This window comes from Salmo trutta, chromosome 27 (assembly GCF_901001165.1).
Source record: "Salmo trutta chromosome 27, fSalTru1.1, whole genome shotgun sequence".
Lineage (NCBI taxonomy): Eukaryota > Metazoa > Chordata > Actinopteri > Salmoniformes > Salmonidae > Salmo > Salmo trutta.
Window position 1 is genome coordinate 1,763,399 of NC_042983.1, and position 19,550 is coordinate 1,782,948.

Below are 19,550 nucleotides of genomic sequence, written 5' to 3' on the forward strand. Positions count from 1 at the left end.
GGGGGAGAGAGAGAGAGAGAGAGAGAGAGAGAGAGAGAGAGAGAGAGAGAGTAAAGGAATGCTGTGGTTATTAGAGACAGATTAATGCATGTTCTGTCACTGCGTCTGCGTATCACACATTTCTGAGGCTGCCTCTGAAATGGCACCCTATTCCCTATATAGTGCACCCCTATGGGCCCTGGTAAAAAGTAGTGCACTATGAAGGGAATAGGGTGCCATTTTGGGATGTAGCCTGAGTGTTAGTTAGTGTAGGGAAAGTTTTACGCCCTCTTTTTTATATATAAAAGAAGGGAATAGGAGAAGAATAGAGGAAGAGAAGAAGAGATGAGAAAACCCCAATGCAGTGCTTCAACAGACTTTAGCAACAGTGGGCCGTCATGTCCTATATCACAGCCATAGATCCCAAAGTTAGCCAATCCCCGATAGTACTAAGAACCCATATGCTTGTGTGTGTGTGTGTGTGTGTGTGTGTGTGTGTGTGTGTGTGTGTGTGTGTGTGTGTGTGTGTGTGTTTGTGTGTTCATTACCTTCCTTCCCAGCAGAAGACAAATTAAACAGGCTCGGTTTTTTCTCTCTCTAAGCCCTACATTGGTTGTTTGTTTGCTGGTATAGGGGCCCAGTACGTAACTGCACCACAGAGCTCATCTGGAATGGCATTTGGAGCTCTGAGCTGAGACCTGTCTGGTCTGGTGTAGGTTAGCTAGGCGCTTGCTAGCTTTGTCTTTGTTTGCTGTACATTTTTTATGAGCCTTGGCTTGGTGGGTCATAACATAACAATAGGAAATCAAGTCAACCAAGTGTTACTTCACTGGAGCAACATGGAGAGAATGAGGGCTTTGAAGAAAGCAGTTCTAACAATAAATCAAGAGTTTTCTATCTCTCACATTTTTGTGCTCTGCCACTACTTCTCCTGTTGTTTCTCTTTGGTACACTCTCTTTGTCTCATTGTCACTTTCTCATTTTTTCTTTCTGTGTCTAATTCTCTCATCCTATCTCGATTTTTCTCTTTCCCATTGACTCTTTCTTTCATCGTGTCTTCTTTGCTCTCTGTGCACCCGCCTAATTTCCGGTTTGGTTTATGATTTCAGATGGATATTTCCTAAACACCCTAATAGTGTACCTTGGAATGCACAGAGCAACTTCACTGAGCCTCTCTCTCTCCCTCCCACCTGCTCTGTCCTGGGGCCTCATTTAAAAAAAAAAAATCTTAGATTTATACTTGAACTTAGTCGTAAGATCATTACCGACGGTGTGCTTACTTTCGATTCATAAAAGATACTGAGCATAAAAAACCTTGCTTACGCAGGTTCTAAGAAGCCCATTTGTAACTTACGCACCTGTGATCTATAAATCTCAAATGAACTTAAAATTGACAGCACCTTAATGTGCCTTACAGACTGACTGCACGTTGCAAAATAAATGTAGGAATCTATGTTATTCAATTATTGCACCCACACTGCTCATGCGCGCCAGCTCTAGTCTGCGTTGTCAAGGGAGGGGGGCCTGTCACGCCGGTGCTCTCCCAAATGGACCAGCGCATCGGGGCAATCATTGGGGAAAGTGCATACACTGGCACATGCTCTGACGGCGACAGTGAATGTTTAAAAAAAGGTGAGTTTCTTCTATTTTGCTTTGTTTTATTTTTCATATGGTTTAATCCCAGCTTTTACATCGTTAGCAGTAACATCGGAAACGGTGAAGTCGGAGCGCGAAACCCCCACAACTGCATCACTGGATCACGGTAAGTAATTAAGAGAATGTGAAACTTGGTTGTAAGCAACTTAATATACAAGACATGCACTGATTTATTTTATTCACATAGAAACAGGGGAAGCTGCGTTGCAGCCCGTGCGCCGGGTGAGGGTGCCCCCTCCACCAAGGGAAGCTGCGTTGCCGCCCGTGCGCCGGGTGAGGGTGCCCCCTCCACCAAGGGAAGCTGCGTTGCCGCCCGTGCGCCGGGTGAGGGTGCCCCCTCCACCAAGGGAAGCTGCGTTGCAGCCCGTGCGCCGGGTGAGGGTGCCCCCTCCACCAAGGGAAGCTGCGTTGCAGCCCGTGCGCCGGGTGAGGGTGCCCCCTCCACCAAGGGAAGCTGCGTTGCCGCCCGTGCGCCGGGTGAGGGTGCCCCCTCCACCAAGGGAAGCTGCGTTGCAGCCCGTGCGCCGGGTGAGGGTGCCCCCTCCACCAAGGGAAGCTGCGTTGCAGCCCGTGCGCCGGGTGAGGGTGCCCCCTCCACCAAGGGAAGCTGCGTTGCCGCCCGTGCGCCGGGTGAGGGTGCCCCCTCCACCAAGGGAAGCTGCGTTGCCGCCCGTGCGCCGGGTGAGGGTGCCCCCTCCACCAAGGGAAGCTGCGTTGCAGCCCGTGCGCCGGGTGAGGGTGCCCCCTCCACCAAGGGAAGCTGCGTTGCAGCCCGTGCGCCGGGTGAGGGTGCCCCCTCCACCAAGGGAAGCTGCGTTGCAGCCCGTGCGCCGGGTGAGGGTGCCCCCTCCACCAAGGGAAGCTGCGTTGCCGCCCGTGCGCCGGGTGAGGGTGCCCCCTCCACCAAGGGAAGCTGCGTTGCCGCCCGTGCGCCGGGTGAGGGTGCCCCCTCCACCAAGGGAAGCTGCGTTGCAGCCCGTGCGCCGGGTGAGGGTGCCCCCTCCACCAAGGGAAGCTGCGTTGCAGCCCGTGCGCCGGGTGAGGGTGCCCCCTCCACCAAGGGAAGCTGCGTTGCAGCCCGTGCTCCCTCCACCCAGGGATAAAGTGCGTGAGGCTCCCAAATCAGCAGGTGCCAGGAGTGAGGGGGAAGGTTTGGCCACAGGTGTCGAGGGTCCATCCACGTCTGTGTCCACGTCTACAGTTCGCTTGTTGACCACCTCAGTCCTGCAAACCCAGAACGAGTTGGAACACATTGGTTGGGAAGATTGTGACTGAACTCGGAAGAATACATAGGGTTTTGATTCATTTACATAATGCAATTGTTGAACATTTTCCACAACGTGAATAAAAAACCTATGCTTTGTATATTGTCTGGCATTCTGTTTCTTACCACCAATCTCTGTTTGAGCTGCCGTCTCCTTCTCACTGCATCAGCCGGGGCAGGTGCTCCATTGGGTGGTGGGTTAGGAGGCTCTTGGGAGTCCATTCTAATCTCCACATCCATTTCAATACCGTGCCTCAGCGCTATGTTGTGGAGCACACCACATGCCAGTATTATGCGTGTCACCTTTGATTGGAAACCATTCATTCTTAAAACAGGCCAACATTTTATATTTAGGTTTGAAATTGCACACCCCGATGTTCTTGTCAAACAAACTTGCACTACTAATAGGCACTACAGTTACTGAGATGTCCCCTTGAAATTTGTTCGCATTTTGTTGCAATGCTAGTGGAAACGATAGGACTCAGCTGATTCCATTTGTTTACACTAGCATTGCTACAAAATGAACAAGCTTCAAGGGGACATCTCAGTAACCGTAGGGCCAAATTAAAAACTGTTTTCAGCTATTTGGCCAGAACCTTTGGGTGTGCAATTTCAATAAAATGCTAAATATAAAATGTTGGTATATGTTGCTTTAAGTTGACCCATTTTAAAACTAAATTAAAGTTTAGCATTTTTATTAAATGAAATGACCTTCTCTGGCTTGTAGAGGAGTTTTCCACCTGATGCATCAAGGCAACGTGGCCCTTCAGCAATCCGATGGTGCGCTCCACAACCGACCTTGTTCTACCGCGCCAAACTGTAGCGCATTTCCTCTGCTGTTCGGGGATCGGCAAAGGGAGCAAGAAGCCACGTTTTCAGTGGATAGCCCCGGTCACCTAATAGGGTAAAACCGTTGTGTTACATTATTTTGCACGGTTAATAGGCTATTATACACTGGGGGGAAAAAAGAACTCACCGAGAAGCCACCCGCCTCCACTCTCACCAGCTTCTAGACGCGGGCCTACTCTGCTGTGGCGCAGAATTAAGGAGTCGTGCGTAGATGCTGGTCACTTGGAGCATACATTGAGGAGTTGCATACGGGCATCGCAGATGATCTGAACATTAAATGAATGGAAATTCTTCCTGTTAACAGATACATGTTCATCTATAGACGGTGCGCGTAAGGCAATATGCGTGCAGTATGACCCCTTGGAAATGAAATGAGGGTGTAAATGGGAAACTAATGTATCTCGTGGACAATACGTGTAGAATCGCCTCGATTTGTGGCAGGATGCAGCTGAATGATGGCTGTGATATACCCGACCTGTCACTCATTTCCCTCTGGAATGTCCCAATAGTGAGGAATCCCAGAGTGGACAGTACAGATACGGTATGGCATGATCACAGAGTGTCTTCCTTTCCAGATTAGGGGCTAAATCCGCGCACAAATCTAACAGAACATTTCTTGGGAGATGATAGGCCATGGGCAAAAAAAGTTGTTCCAGTCTCTGAAAACTCTCCCTTCTAAAAGCACAATTTTCGACGTCTTCCAATAATGCCTGAACAGCCATGGTTACTTTTTTCTAATTTGACACACTATTTATAGAACATCACATCCTGTTTCTAATTCAAAACACCTTGCGTCTGGCAATTCATTCCTCACACCTTTAATTGATCATTTCTAACAAATTGTTCATAAAGCTAATGCAAAGTTCACCACAGGCTTGGACGCATATGCGTCCCAAACTGCAATACCCCCTACATAACCAGCAGGAAAATCACTTACGTCAAGTCTAGACTTTGAGTAGAGATAAGATCATTTCCACGTCATTGTAAGGTTTTATAAATAACTACTTAAACGTGGTATTCTGCGTAAGTCATACTTAAGATCAAAATTGATCGTAAGTCCGTTTTATAAATGCGGCCCCTGGCTGTATCCATGTTGTTTCACTAAGACCCTCTCTCTCTCTCACTCACTCACTCCCTTCCCCTCTCTCCCCCTAACCACCTCCCTCCTCCTCTCCACCTTGTTTACTCTAGTGTTAGAGTTGGTTTAGAGTGAGTTCACCGGAAGCATGTGTTGAGTATGCAGAAGGGTGTAGCAGGATGGACATATCCCCCTCTATATTTGTTTAACCTGCTAACCTTGTCTACTTAGTCCACTTAGAGGCCTGGGACAAGGCAGATTAATCACAGACAGGGTAGCTTGAGATACAGTAATGGAGAGAGGTAGGCAGGGGTGAAGGTGTGTGTGTGTGTGTGTGTGTGTGTGTGTGTGTGTGTGTGTGTGTGTGTGTGTGTGTGTGTGTGTGTGTGTGTGTGTGTGTGTGTGTGTGTGTGTGTGTGTGTGTGTGGTGTGTGTGGTGTGTGTGTGGTGTGGTGTGGTGTGTGTGTGTGTGTGTGTGTGTGTGTGTGTGTGTGTGTGTGTGTGTGTGTGATAGGAGGTGAAGATATGAAGACCCGTTAAATCATGTTTGGAAAATATGCCTCTTCATTTTCATATTTGTCTTCGTCTCACTGAAACAGCAGATGGCTAGAGCAAAGTGACTCCAGAAGGAACAGGGAAACTGACAGGAAGTGCTAAGGAGAAGTAATTTAACGTGACACCCGTCCTCCCTTGTGTCACGTTGGCATTTCGTCCTCACATATGTCAGGTCCTTCCTTTCCACTTTTGTTTCAACTTCCTCCTTCAGGTCATAGTCAGTGTATAAGTCCCATCTTTCACTACCTTACCCCCCCCCCCATTCACCCAAAGTGTGCACTTGACTTGCACACTTTCTTGCATGGATTTGACAATGGTGGAAGTGCACACTTCCTGTAAAAGGGTGGAGAATCGGGACGCAGCATTTGCCCACTTGGGTCACCCAGACCAAGCTGTACCCTCAGTCCATCTGTGCTGCTGTGTTCTGTCAAACATCATTCCAAACCCCTGTAGCGATTGTTTTAAAGGTAGATGCTTTATCCCATTTCATCTGTTTTCTGATAGATTATCCGACATCAGTCAAACACTTTAATTGAAGGCCAAATAGCAGCTTGAGGCAACTTTTCTTTCTTTAAGCTTTTCTTTCGATCAGCGTGTTGTAGCCCAACACTAGAGCACTGAAGGCTACATTCGTCTCTCCCCATTACGGGGTGAGTAGAAGTAAATAATAAGGAGCATGTTAAAACACACGTTAGAACGAGAAGCAGCCACATTTTATAGATGCTACTGATTCCATTTTGGCAAGGATTCCCCTGGACTTGTGGCTAGGTAGGTGAGGTGGTGGGCTGGGGGTGTGTGTGTGCGTGTGTGAGGGGTATTTGGGGTAGTGTTGAGGCTATTTTAGGCCTAAATTGGGTTTCCATGGTTTTCTTGCTCCCTTATTCAGGTCACTAACTAAACAGAATGACAATGGCTTTAAAGGAAACGAGTCATTGTATTGGAGGAAGACATTGGGGTAGTGAAGGGGCATCTCTCACTTACATGGGAATTAGACTCTCTTCAATTCTGTTGTAGCAAGTCTATCTTTTTCAGTCACGTTCACACTTTTGTTGACCCTTGTAAGGATGAAAGCATCTTGCCTGTTTAGTCACAGTTGTAACCTGTAAGTCTGTTCCCCATAGTGGAATACTGTATCTAAAACACCTCATGGGAAATAAGTTACTGTACTTGTATAAAACTTAACAGCACTGCAGTATACCTGTAGAAAAATTTTTCCCCCCTCTGCCATGCGGTGCCTTCCTCAAATCAAATTCTATTTGTCACATGCTTCGTAAACAACGAAGTGCAGACTAAAGGCCTCTGCATGCTTCCCAGCCTAAACAGTTTGGAATCGTTTTTTTGCATATGTTATGACAACATTTTGTGATGTTTTTGTTGGTCTTGGTCCTCGGCAATGACTCCATGACTGGGGTCCTAACGCGACTCCAGTCATGTTTGTGCTTGCGAGATTGAGTCTGACTAGTAGAGAAGCGTTGTCTTCTCCTTTCCCTAGCAGTTGAAATTCAATAATAGAAAAACAACCTAGCTTGTGAACAAAACAATGTAAATAGTATTTGGTTTCAAGTAAATTAGACCAACGTGTATGTCTGTGCGCTGTGCTTATAAAAGATGTATCTTTCAGCTCTTCACATGTGCACAGCCCCCAGCCAGGCAGTGTTGCAGCGCAAGGTGGAATAGGCTATGTACATAGGTTTCATAGTTCTTTGACCCAATTTACCAGCTATGAAACAAAACTGCAGAAATATACTGCTCAAAAAAATAAAGGGAACACTTAAACAACACAATGTGACTCCAAGTCAATCACACTTCTGTGAAATCAAACTGTCCACTTAGGAAGCAACACTGATTGACAATAAATTTCACATGCTGTTTTGCAAATGGAATAGACAACAGGTGGAAATTATAGGCAATTAGCAAGACACCCCCAATAAAGGAGTGGTTCTGCAGGTGGTAACCACAGACCACTTCTCAGTTCCTATGCTTCCTGGCTGATGTTTTGGTCACTTTTGAATGCTGGCGGTGCTTTCACTCTAGTGGTAGCATGAGACGGAGTCTACAACCCACACAAGTGGCTCAGGTAGTGCAGCTCATCCAGGATGGCACATCAATGCAAGCTGTGGCAAGAAGGTTTGCTGTGTCTGTAAGCGTAGTGTACAGAGCATGGAGGCGCTACCAGGAGACAGGCCAGTACATCAGGAGACGTGGAGGAGGCCGTAGGAGGGCAACAACCCAGCAGCAGGACCGCGTACCTCCACCTTTGTGCAAGGAGGAGCAGGAGGAGTACTGCCAGAGCCCTGCAAAATGACCTCCAGCAGGCCACAAATGTGCATGTGTCTGCTCAAATGGTCAGAAACAGACTCCATGAGGGTGGTATGAGGGCCTGACGTCCACAGGTGGGGGTTGTGCTTACAGCCCAACACCGTGCAGGACGTTTGGCATTTGCCAAAGAACACCAAGATTGGCAAATTCGCCACTGGCGCCCTGTGCTCTTCACAGATGAAAGCAGGTTCACACTGAGCACATGTGATAGACGTGACAGAGTCTGGAGACGCCGTGGAGAACGTTCTGCTGCCTGTAACATCCTCCAGCATGACCGGTTTGGCTGTGGTTCAGTCATGGTGTGGGGTGGCATTTCTTTGGGGGGCCGCACAACCCTCCATGTGCTCGCCAGAGGTAGCCTGACTGCCATTAGGTACCGAGATGAGATCCTCAGACCCCTTGTGAGACCATATGCTGGTGCGGTTGGCCCTGGGTTCCTCCTAATGCAAGACAATGCTAGACCTCATGTGGCTGGAGTGTGTCAGCAGTTCCTGCAAGAGGAACGCATTTATGCTATGGACTGTCCCGCCCGTTCCCCAGACCTGAATCCAATTGAGCACATCTGGGACATCATGTCTCGCTCCATCCACCAACGCCACATTGCACCACAGACTGTCCAGGAGTTGGCGGATGCTTTAGTCCAGGTCTGGGAGGAGATCCCTCAGGAGGTCATACAGGCACGTGGAGGCCACACACACTACTGAGCCTCATTTTGACTTGTTTTAAGGACATTATATCAAAGTTGGATCAGCCTGTAGTGTGGTTTTCCACTTTAATTTTGAGTGTGACTCCAAATCCAGACCTTCATGGGTTGATAAATTGGATTTCCATTGATTATTTTTGTGTGATTTTGTTGTCAGCACATTCAACTATGTAAAGAAAAAAGTATTTCATAAGATTATTTCATTCATTCAGATCTAGGATGTGTTATTTTAGTGTTCCCTTTATTTTTTGAGCAGTGTACTTTGAAAAACAGCTAATGTAGCATTTGTTTTACTAGAAATGTGATCATACTTGACTATTTTTATTCACAAATGCGAGTGAAATGCTCGCGTTGTGGAGCCCTAACCATCTGCCAACTTGGCTGGTGACCAGAGACTAATCGTTTTAATGCACCAAACATTTTACATGCTGGCTAGACCGGGCATACGTGTGCGTCCGCCTTCGCACGCATGTTGATTTTGTCCAGACGCCATCAGGACATGCAGGTTGAAATCTCAAAACTAACTCTGAACCAACTATAGTTAGCGAACGCACTTTTGTACATCACACTGTAACGTACAATTGACCTTATTTTAGCTGCCCAAAAACGGAATACTTCCAGGTCAACTGTAATATGAATACCAATGTAAAGCACAATTTCTCCACATTCCAAGCAAAATCAATGACGAGACCTTCATGCTGCACATCTCTGCATGATTGAAGAAGCCAATCAGCTCCATCGGGTCTTTTTAAAAATGGCGGGTGGGGAAGCGAAACCTACTGTGTGATAGGGAAATGGGGAGATAAGCAGTGTGGGGAAACCCGATCTGTCCGACTTATCACCTCTAAAATGTAAATAAAACGCTATGAAGAGTTTATGAATTTGAATCAGGTTTTTAGGGCGCGCTAAAGTTATCTTCAGAAGTAAGTAACGGCTTTTGAGTGTCATGATGGCTTGCAGTGATGAATGCATTCAGTTGTACAATTGACTAGGTATCCCCCCTGTCCCTTTCTTCTTTTTAATCTGCGAGAGAAGCGCTACACCTGGTAGAGAGAGGATGTACGAAACAGAATGAGTTGCATTATGCTGGCTGTACGTTACATCATGAAACGTCACAATTTAACATACAGCGTCAGAGGGGTCCGTTTTTAAAAACTTTTCTCCAGTACTATCGGGCCATTACCATGTCAATCAACGCTTGAATAGCAACGTAGTTCACACATCAGATTTTGATGCCAACACAGTCGCTACAGTCCCATTAGTTTTCATTGCAGCCTCGTTTGAATGCCGCGGTTGCGCACATTTTTACGGAATGGGGTTAGTCAACAGTATATTAGTTTCGGGACAGGTTGAAAGACATGAAACGTGGTTGGACATTTCACTAGTTAAACGCGGGCTGTGGTCAGCATGTTAGTGAAATGTAAAATCGTGCGACTAAGATCTTCTTGGCAAAAACGATTTCTTGAATTATCTTACATTAATTCTGACTATTTTGAGGAAGTGTATACTGATTATGGTGTCTCAAAATGGACAAACAGTACTATTGACTCGTTTTTTCTTGTTTCTCAAATTAAGGTCTTTTAATGGAGTATGCGAGCACACTTGTTCGTTTCGGCTCGTGGTGCCCCAATGCTTTATTAAGACACTTTATGTTGGCATTTACTTTATTTTGTCAGTTACCTCATATATATCTGAGATATATACTGCAGCCCTCCTCCTCCACATACAACACCCGTTCTGACAGTCACATTCTGTTAAAGGTCCCCAAAGCACACACATCCCTGGGTCGCTCGTCTTTTCAGTTCGCTGCAGCTAGCGACTGGAACGAGCTGCAACAAACACTCAAACTGGACCATTTATTCTCAATTTCTTCATTCAAAGACTCAATGATGGACACTCTTACTGACAGTTGTGGCTGTTTCGAGTGATGTATTGTTGTCTCTACCTTCTTGCCCTGTGCTGTTGTTTGTGCCCAATAATGTTTGTATCATGTTTTGTGCTTTTACCATGTTGTGCTGCTACCATGTTGTGTTTCTACCATGTCGTTGTCATGTTGTGTTGCTACCATGCTGTGTTGTCATGTGTGGCTGCCTTGCTATGTTGTTGTCTCTTTATGTAGTGTTGTGTTGTCTCTCTTGTCGTGATGTGTGTTTTGTCCTATATTTGTATTGTATTTTTTTATTTTTAATCCCAGCCCCCGTCCCCGCAGGAGGCCTTTTGGTAGGCCGTCTTTGTAAACAGGAATTTGTTCTTAACTGACTTGTCTAGTTAAATAAAGATTAAATAAATAAATACAAATATATAGTCTGTCCTACAGTCAGTCCTCATGGTTGTCCCTCTGTTACTCCCTACTGGATTGTAATAAAGATGGAGGAATGGATAGAAGGATGGGGATATAGAGAGGGATGGAGGAGGCTCCTTAAATCAGAGTCTGTCTTTAGAACCAGACCTATGTAATTATCTAGCGCTTTGTTTCATCCCTGCTCATAGCTAACACAACAACACAGTGCTGTATTAATAGCGTGACCTGGCAGCTCTCTACAGAGAGACATCCTTTGTTTGTCTGCTTGTTTGTTTTGTTAACCAATGAAATCACATGACCACAAGCAGGCACAGCTCTCTCTCTCTCTCTCTCTCTCCCTCTTTCTCTCTCTCCCTCTCGCTCTCTCTTTCTCTTTCTCCTCTCTCTCTCTCTCTTTCTCTCCCCCTCTCTATATATCCCTCTCTCAATCTCTCTCTCTCTCCATCACTCGCCAACGAGCACTATTTGAAGTCTTAGTATGGAAGTAATTAGCCCGCAAATCCCGACAAATATAATAACAGGGCGATTAGCTCTCAGTGAATTATCCTCCTCTCTTTCCTTTTTTAAGACTTCTTGGGTTTGTGTGGTATCCTGCGAGAGCAAGACTTTGCTGGTTGGGGTTTGGGGCGAGTCCTCCATCCTCCTCTTCTCCTCCCTTTTCCCGGACTTTTCTATTTGAGGATCTTGCATGTATTTAAGAGTTTTTTCTACTCCCCCCCACTCTCTCTCTCTCTCTCTCTCTCTCTCTCTCTCTCTCTCTCTCTCTCTCTCTCTCTCTCATGCGGTCGTGGTCTCTGGTTCTGTTTCCCATCAGGCTGGGATGCGACCACAAGAAAGGCCCTTGTCATGTGACATGAGTGGAATGGTCACATGCTGACAGAGAGGGGGAGGAGAGGATCTGAGGTGGCGATAGTCACCAATCAGAGGGAAGAGGACAGCTGGAGTATGTCCCAAATAGCTTCCTATTCCCTTATATAGAGCACTATTTTTGATGGGTCCTGGTTAAAAGTAGTGCACTAAATAAGGAATAGTGTACCATTTCGGATGGAGACCTTGTAGTAAGTGGATGGATTGTGTCACAGCTTTTGGATCTCTCTTCCTATCCTCATCCTATAGTGGGAGGAACTTTCGTTTTGAAGGACATGTGCATGGCGTCCCTCCCTCCCTTCCTCCGCAGGCCTTTTAAACACTCCATTCATCTTTAAGATGGCCTCAATTATCTCTGAGTCCCTGCAGATACACTACTTCCCATTCCCACCGCTGGCAAATGGTGCCTCCAGACCACATCAAGCCCTTGGCCTGGGCGCTAGGAAAACACTGTCTTATTTACCATCTCATCCTGGGAGGGTTAGATAGCTTCGCCATAGCAGGGACATGACTGCCATCAGCAGGAGCAGTATCCAAAGTACTGAACACTGAAGCAGTAAACTTCCACAAAAGTTTAACAAATAGGAGACATTTCACAAAGTCACATTGGGTTCCTCTCCTTTTCTCTTCTGATCTATTGCTTTGTAAAAGCAGGCACAATAACGTCAGTCGCTTCAATTTCAATCTAGTGTGTGTGTGTGTCCAGTTTGAAGGACAGACACAAGGCCTGTTTGTCATGCAAGGCTCTGCCTCAACGCTTCCTGCAAGGTACTACTGTCTGTCTGAGATGACTGGAGTGGAGAATATAGCACCCTTGACGTGATTGCTCTGGGATATGAGTGACTCATAAATTCACTGGAACTGGCCCTCAAACTCTCCACACTGCTCAGTGTGAATCCTGTGACACACACACACACACACACACACACACACACACACACACACACACACACACACACACACACACACACACACACACACACACTCATCCAACCTTATTAAACCGCCTCATCTGTCCTCTGAACGTCAGACTGATAGCTGATGCTATCGCTCTCTGTTTACATTCTCTCTATACTCCCCATCCGAGTGTGACACGTCTCCTAATGCTATAAAGCTGGATTGCTACTTTTATGAATACATGTTCTTCCCCTTCACTTAGCCTCTAGGTATATTTATGATGCTTGGCTGATACAGAGCCGCGCAGACCTAGACACTGGCAGAACTAATTCACTGAGGGAGTGAGGAGTTGTTTACAGTTTGCAGACAATGGAGTGGCTTCATAATTACTGAAACGCTACACCCCTCAGCTCCTTACTTGCAGTGAAGCCTATCAGTCTGTCATACCGCTGATGGATCGTGGATAGGGCTGACCGAACAATTGAGTCTGCCCTAAATGTCTTTAATTAAAACCCACTTTTACATGACACTAAAAGCAACTGGAGGCCTCTCCTGGTTTGATATGGAGGCAAGGCAGCTCGGTTTTCTGCAAGAACATAGTGTTTCACGAGGGAAACTATTGTATGTGATTATTAGTGCAGAATACGTTGTTGGAGATTCTTTGTATGTGTTTCCTGTTACTTTTGGCACGAGACATAGAAGGAATGACATCAGACAAGTTGCGTTTCAGATATCAAACCTCCATAACCCCCATACAGACAACACTGGATGACTGAAGACGTTTTTGATTTAGTTTTTGCTGTATTTTGCTCGGTGTTCTTCCATAGATCAGCCTTATGGAGGACTGGATAAGGGTCTCTTAAGGAGAAAACGGGGATCAGGGGAGACCAATACCGAGTGGTAGGACTAATTGACTCCTTTGTCTGTGAACTAGCACATCTAGGGCTGAGTTGCGTGGGTGACTTTGGGAACAGTCCTTCCAAGGCTCTGTGACGCTGCTGTCTCTTCCCAAACAGGCCGGTAACGAGCTGTACAGGGCTGCTTCAAAAGGGTCTACAGGGATCGACTGATCTGAATGATGTTCCACCCTAGATGCGGTGGAACAGGAAACGAGCTTTAAACTTTAGACTCCAAAGGGGAAGCAGAGAGAGACTAACATCATAGCGTTATCGCTCAGGGCATATGGCTGTCACTGCAAGCAGGATGGACAGTAAAAGTGACAGAGCTTCGCACTATACTTCACTGTACTGGGCCTCAAGTAGGTGAGCGTTTAATATGCGTTTTCAGACAGGGCCCGTGCCTGTGCTGGCCAGACCAGAGACCTTCCTCCCTCTCTCTGAGCCCCAGGGAAACACTGTGCAACGAGGGCTCGTCAGACTCCCTTCACCACTGGCTGTGTTTATTGGGTTTCTCTTTCTTTTGTTGTCTGAGAAAAGAAGCGTTTATTTTCTCCATCTTGTGTTTTGCTTGGGCATTAGAGTGGCGATGCAGTTGTTTAACCACGCTTTAGTTTGTTCTCTCTGTCCCTCTCTCGCTCTCTCGCTCTCTCGCTCTCCCACTTGCTCTCACGCTCTCTCTCTCTCTCTCGTCTCCATATGGTTGTCGTACAATTTTCCAGAAAATTCAAACCATGCCTGTTTTTTTTTTACTGTATACATCGTAGTGGGTTTCTCAAGACCCTTGTGAAACTTTTGGAGGGCATTAATTGGAGCAATGTTGTGTGATTGATCTCACGCTAGCTATCTAACACACTTGGCCATCTTTCGAATCTAAAATTGGGTAAAGAACACAACTATTCCAAGACTTACAGTTATTTCGATCGTATCCTGTTTGTGTAAAACGCTAATAATTTAAGCCTACTCTTTTGGCTCAACATTATCAACAGACTAGCTCACTACATTGATGTAAAAACATGACTGATAAAAACTCAGCCAAGCTTTGGATTTTTTATCAGAATAGATCTTTCTCTCTAAATACCAAGCACAGTGAACACTTGTTAAATCTCTCTCTCCCCCCTCCCCTCTCTCCCTTCTCTCTCTTCCTCTCTCATTCCCTCATTCCCCCCTGCTTCCCTCATTCCCCCCTCCCTCCGTCCGTCCTTCCCTCCCTCTCTCCCTCCCTCCCTCCCTCCCTCTCTCTCTCTCTCTCTCTCTCTCTCCAGAATGTTACACAGCCAATGGAGGGGACTACAGGGGCTGCCAGAACCAGACGAGCCTCCTTGGGGGCAAGCCATGCCTCTTCTGGAATGAGACCTTCCAGCACCCCTACAACACCCTCAAGTACCCCAACGGAGAGGGGGGTCTTGGCAGCCACAACTACTGCAGGTGAGACCCCCTCTGGAGCCTGAGCTGGAGGAGTTGGGTTAGCATTTAGCCTCACTATAATATCTATAACATTTTCCGACAAGATAGAACTGCCAAAGGGGGCGGAGTTGCAATCTACTGCAGAGATAGCCTGCAGAGTTCTGTCATACTATCCAGGTCTGTGCCCAAACAATTCGAGGTTCTACTTCTAAAAATTCTCCTTTCCAGAAACAAGTCTATCACTGTTGCCACTTGTTATAGACCACCATCAGCCCCCAGCTGTGACCTGAACACCATATGTGAATTGATTGCCCCCCGTCTATCTTCAGAGCTCGTACTGTTAGGTGACCTAAACTGTGACATGCTTAACACCCCAGCCGTCCTACAATCTAAGCTAGATACCCTCAATCTCACACAAATTATCAATGAACCTACCAGGCACAACCCCAAATCCGTAAACACGGGCAACCTCATAGATATCATCCTGACCAACCTGCCCTCTAAATACACCTCTGCTGTCTTCAACCAGGATCTCAGCGATCACTGCCTCATTGCCTGCGTCCATAATGAGTCTGCGGTCAAACAACCACCCCTCATCACTGTCAAACGCTCTCTAAAACACTTCAGCGAGCAGGCCTTTCTAATCAACCTGGCCCGGGTATCCTGGAAGGATATTGACCTCATTCTGTCAGTAGAGGATGCCTGGTTATTCTTTAAAAGTGCTTTCCTCACCATCTTAAATAAGCATGCCCCGTTCCAAAAACGGGGAACATATATTGCCCTTGGTTCACTCCAGACCTGACTGCCCTTAACCAGCACAAAAACATCCTGTGGCGTATTGCATTAGCATCGAATAGCCCCCGCGATATGCAACTTTCAGGGAAGTTAGGAACCAATATACACAGGCAGTTAAGAAAGCAAAGGCTAGCTTTTTCAAACAGAAATTTGCATCCTGTAGCTCTAACTCCAAAAAGTTCTGGGACACTGAAAAATCCATGGAGAATAAGAGCACCTCTTCCCAGCTCCCCACTGCACTGAGGCTAGGAAACACTGTCACCACCGATAAATCCACGATAATTGAGAATTTCAATAAGCATTTTTCTATGGCTGGCCATGCTTTCCACCTGGCTACCCCTACCCCGGTCAACAGCCCTGCACCCCCCACAGCTACTTGCCCAAGCCTCCCCCATTTCTCCATCACCCAAATCCAGATAGCCGATGTTCTGAAAGAGTTGTAACATCTGGACCCCTACAAATCAGCTGGGCTAGACCCTCTATTTCTAAAATTATCTGCCGCAATTATTGCAACCCCTATTACTAGCCTGTTCAACCTCTCTTTCGCATCGTCTGAGATCCCCAAAGATTGGAAAGCTGCCGTGGTCATTCCCCTCTTCAAAGGGGAGACACTCTAGACCTAAACTGTTACAGACCTATATCTATCCTACCCTGCCTTTCTAAGGTCTTCGAAAGCCAAGTTAACAAACAGATTACCGACCATTTCGAATCCCACCGTACCTTCTCCGCTATACAATCTGGTTTCCGAGCTGATCATGGGTGCACCTCAGCCACGCTCAAGGTCACTAACGATATCATAACCGCCATTGATTAAAGACAATACTGTGCAGCCGTATTCATCGACCTGGCCAAGGCTTTCGACTCTGTCAATCACCACATTCTTATCGGCAGACTCAACTGCCTTGGTTTCTCAAATGACTGTCTCGCCTGGTTCACCAACTACTTCTCAGACAGAGTTCAGTGTGTCAAATCGGAGGGCCTGTTGTCCGGACCTCTGGCAGTCTCTATGGGGGTGCCACAGGATTCAATTCTCAGGCCGACTCTTTTCTCTGTATACGTCAATGATGTCGCTCTTGCTGCTGGTGATTCTCTGATCCACCTCTACGCAGACGACACCATTCTGTGTACTTCTGGCCCTTCTTTGGACACTGTGTTAACTAACCTCCAGACAAGCTTCAATGCCATACAACTCTCCTTCCATGGCCTCCAACTGCTCTTAAATGCAAGTAAAACTAAATGCATGTTCTTCAACCGATCGCTGCCCACACCTGCCCGCCCATCCAGCATCACTACTCTGTACGGTTCTGACTTAGAATATGTGGACAACTACAAATACCTAGGTGTCTGGTTAGACTGTAAACTCTCCTTCCAGATTCACATTAAGCATCTCCAATCCAAAATTAAATCTCGAATCGGCTTCCTATTTCGCAACAAAGCCTCATTCACTCATGCTGCCAAACATACCCTCGTAAAACTGACTATCCTACCGATCCTTGACTTCGGCGATGTCATTTACAAAATTGCCTCCAACACTCTACTTAGCAAATTGGATGCAGTCTATCACAGTGCCATCCGTTTTGTCACCAAAGCCCCATATACTACCCACCACTGCGACCTGTATGCTCTCATTGGCTGGCCCTCGCTTCATATTCGTCGCCAAACCCACTTGCTCCAGGTCATCTATAAGTCTTTGCTAGGTAAAGCCCTGTCTTATCTCAGCTCACTGGTCACCATAGCGACACCCACCCGTAGCACGCGCTCCAGCAGGTATATTTCACTGGTCACCCCCAAAGCCAATTCCTCCTTTGGGCGCCTTTCCTTCCAGTTCTCTGCTGCCAATGACTGGAACGAATTGCAAAAATCACTGAAGCTGGAGACTCATATCTCCCTCACTAACTTTAAGCACCAGCTGTCAGAGCAGCTCACAGATCATTGCACCTGTACATAGCCCATCTGTAAATAGCCCATCGAACTACCTCATCCCCATATTGTTATAAAAAAAATTTGCTCCTTTGCACCCCAGTATCACTATTTGCACATTCATCTTCTGCACATCTATCACTCCAGTGTTAATTGCTAAATTGTAATTATTTCGCCACTATGGCCTATTTATTGCCTTACCTCTCTAATCTTACCTCATTTGCACACACTGTATATATAGATTTTTTTCTATTGTGTTATTGACTGTACGTTTGTTTATTCCATGTGTAACTCTGTGTTGTTGTTTGTGTCGCACTTCTTTGCCGCAATTGTAAATGAGAATTTGTTCTCAACTGGCCTACCTGGTTAAATAAAGGTGTAATAAAATACAAAAAAACTATTAGTATGCTGGAAGCTGGGTGGTGGAGTTAGCTTAGCCTGTTAGCATTTAGCCTCACTATTAGTATCTCTGAACATTGTTTAGACACTTTACAACAGCAACCCCATTCTGTCTTCCCTTGTTATATTTCTTCCCTACTCTGTTTAATCTGCCCTGGTTTTATTTACATGAGAAAGTGTACTCACACAACACATCAATAAAATCATACAGCAAGGAGATTTTAAATTCCTGTTATTGTCTGAAGATACATCTAGTGATGTCACTTCTGGTGCATACAACTTTGTGTATGATGTGATTGACTTAGACAGACTGTTCTTAAAATGCAACCAAGTCTTTAGAAGTAGAGCACATAGAGACATGTTCCTGAGGAGTCAGGGGAGAGATCCCCTCCCAGATGGTTTGACACAGAATCCCCTAAGTGTGTGTGTTTGTGCGTGCCTGTGTAAATGTGCGTGTGTATGAGCGTGTGTGTTAGTGTGTGTGCTTGGGGGTGTGGGGTTGTTTCCCCCTTTCCCCCTTGCCTCTCAGACATTCACGTGTGAATATTTAACGGTGGCGGTCCTTTTATCCTCGGGAAGCCAACCACGCTTGAAGAGTTTGTACAAGCAAAGTCCTCCTCACCCCACTGATCCAGGGAATGCCAGGGGACACCACCGTGTCTGGGCTGTCTGGAAAACACAATTCCCGCCATCGCTGTCAGTCTCATATACAACACTTACATGGCTACAGAACTCACACAGCCATACTTACTTATGTACCACACTCATAGGCCTATGATTGCTATCAGCTACACTCAAATACAACACAACACTGTGATATGTGGTTGTCCCACCTAGCTATCTTAAGATGAATGCACTAACTGTAAGTCGCTCTGGATAAGAGCATCTGTTAAATGACTAAAATGTAAACTCACACAGCCCTACTTACTTACATACAACACTCACATCATTGGCCCATAACCTCCCATACATATGCCCATAACCTAGTAGACATTGCTGTCAGCTGCATTCACAGACAACACTCATAGGCCCAGTGGTGTAAAGTACTTATTAACCTTTTGCTGCAGTGGGCTAAATCAGGGTCACACACAGTGATTCTTGGTAGTCTTAACAAATATAATTTGAAACAAAAGTATACACCTCACACACATTGTTATGGACTTAATAAAAATAGACACCTGTACCATGTCAGATTTTGAGTTTGCATCCCAATATTACAGTTTATTTACAACACAGAAGCCTGAAATATAGCAAAACTTGTTTGACATAGAAACACCGGATTTTCTGCTTTTTTTTAACACAATGTTTATTATTTATGAATTTATGAAACATATTAATAGCATTCCACCCATGAGGCCACTAGTTATTAGACTTCAGGAAAGGACTACTTAAAAATACTTTAAAGTACTACTTAAGCCATTTTATTGGGTATGTCTTCACTATTTATATTTTTGACAACTTTTACTTTTACTCCACTATTTTCCTAAAGAAAATGATGTACTTTTTACTCCATACATTTTCCCTGACACCCAAAAGTACTCGTTACATTTTGAATGCTCAGCAGGACAGAAAAATAAGGAATTTGAAACGATGTATACTTTTACATTTTAGCGATTACGTGCCTTCAGATCCATTTGCTTTTTCCACATTTTGTTATGTTACAG

General features: G+C 45.8%; 1 protein-coding gene across 2 annotated transcripts in view; it reads left to right on the forward strand.

Moving 5' to 3' along the window:
* Positions 1-19,550, forward strand: part of kremen1 (kringle containing transmembrane protein 1) — a 105,831-nt gene that overhangs the window by 9,567 nt on the left and 76,714 nt on the right. For both annotated transcript variants that reach the window (XM_029716293.1, XM_029716292.1), the window contains exon 2: positions 14,631-14,793. In XM_029716293.1, coding sequence (XP_029572153.1) covers positions 14,631-14,793 — 163 coding nt within the window. The remainder of the gene's footprint in view (positions 1-14,630; positions 14,794-19,550) is intronic.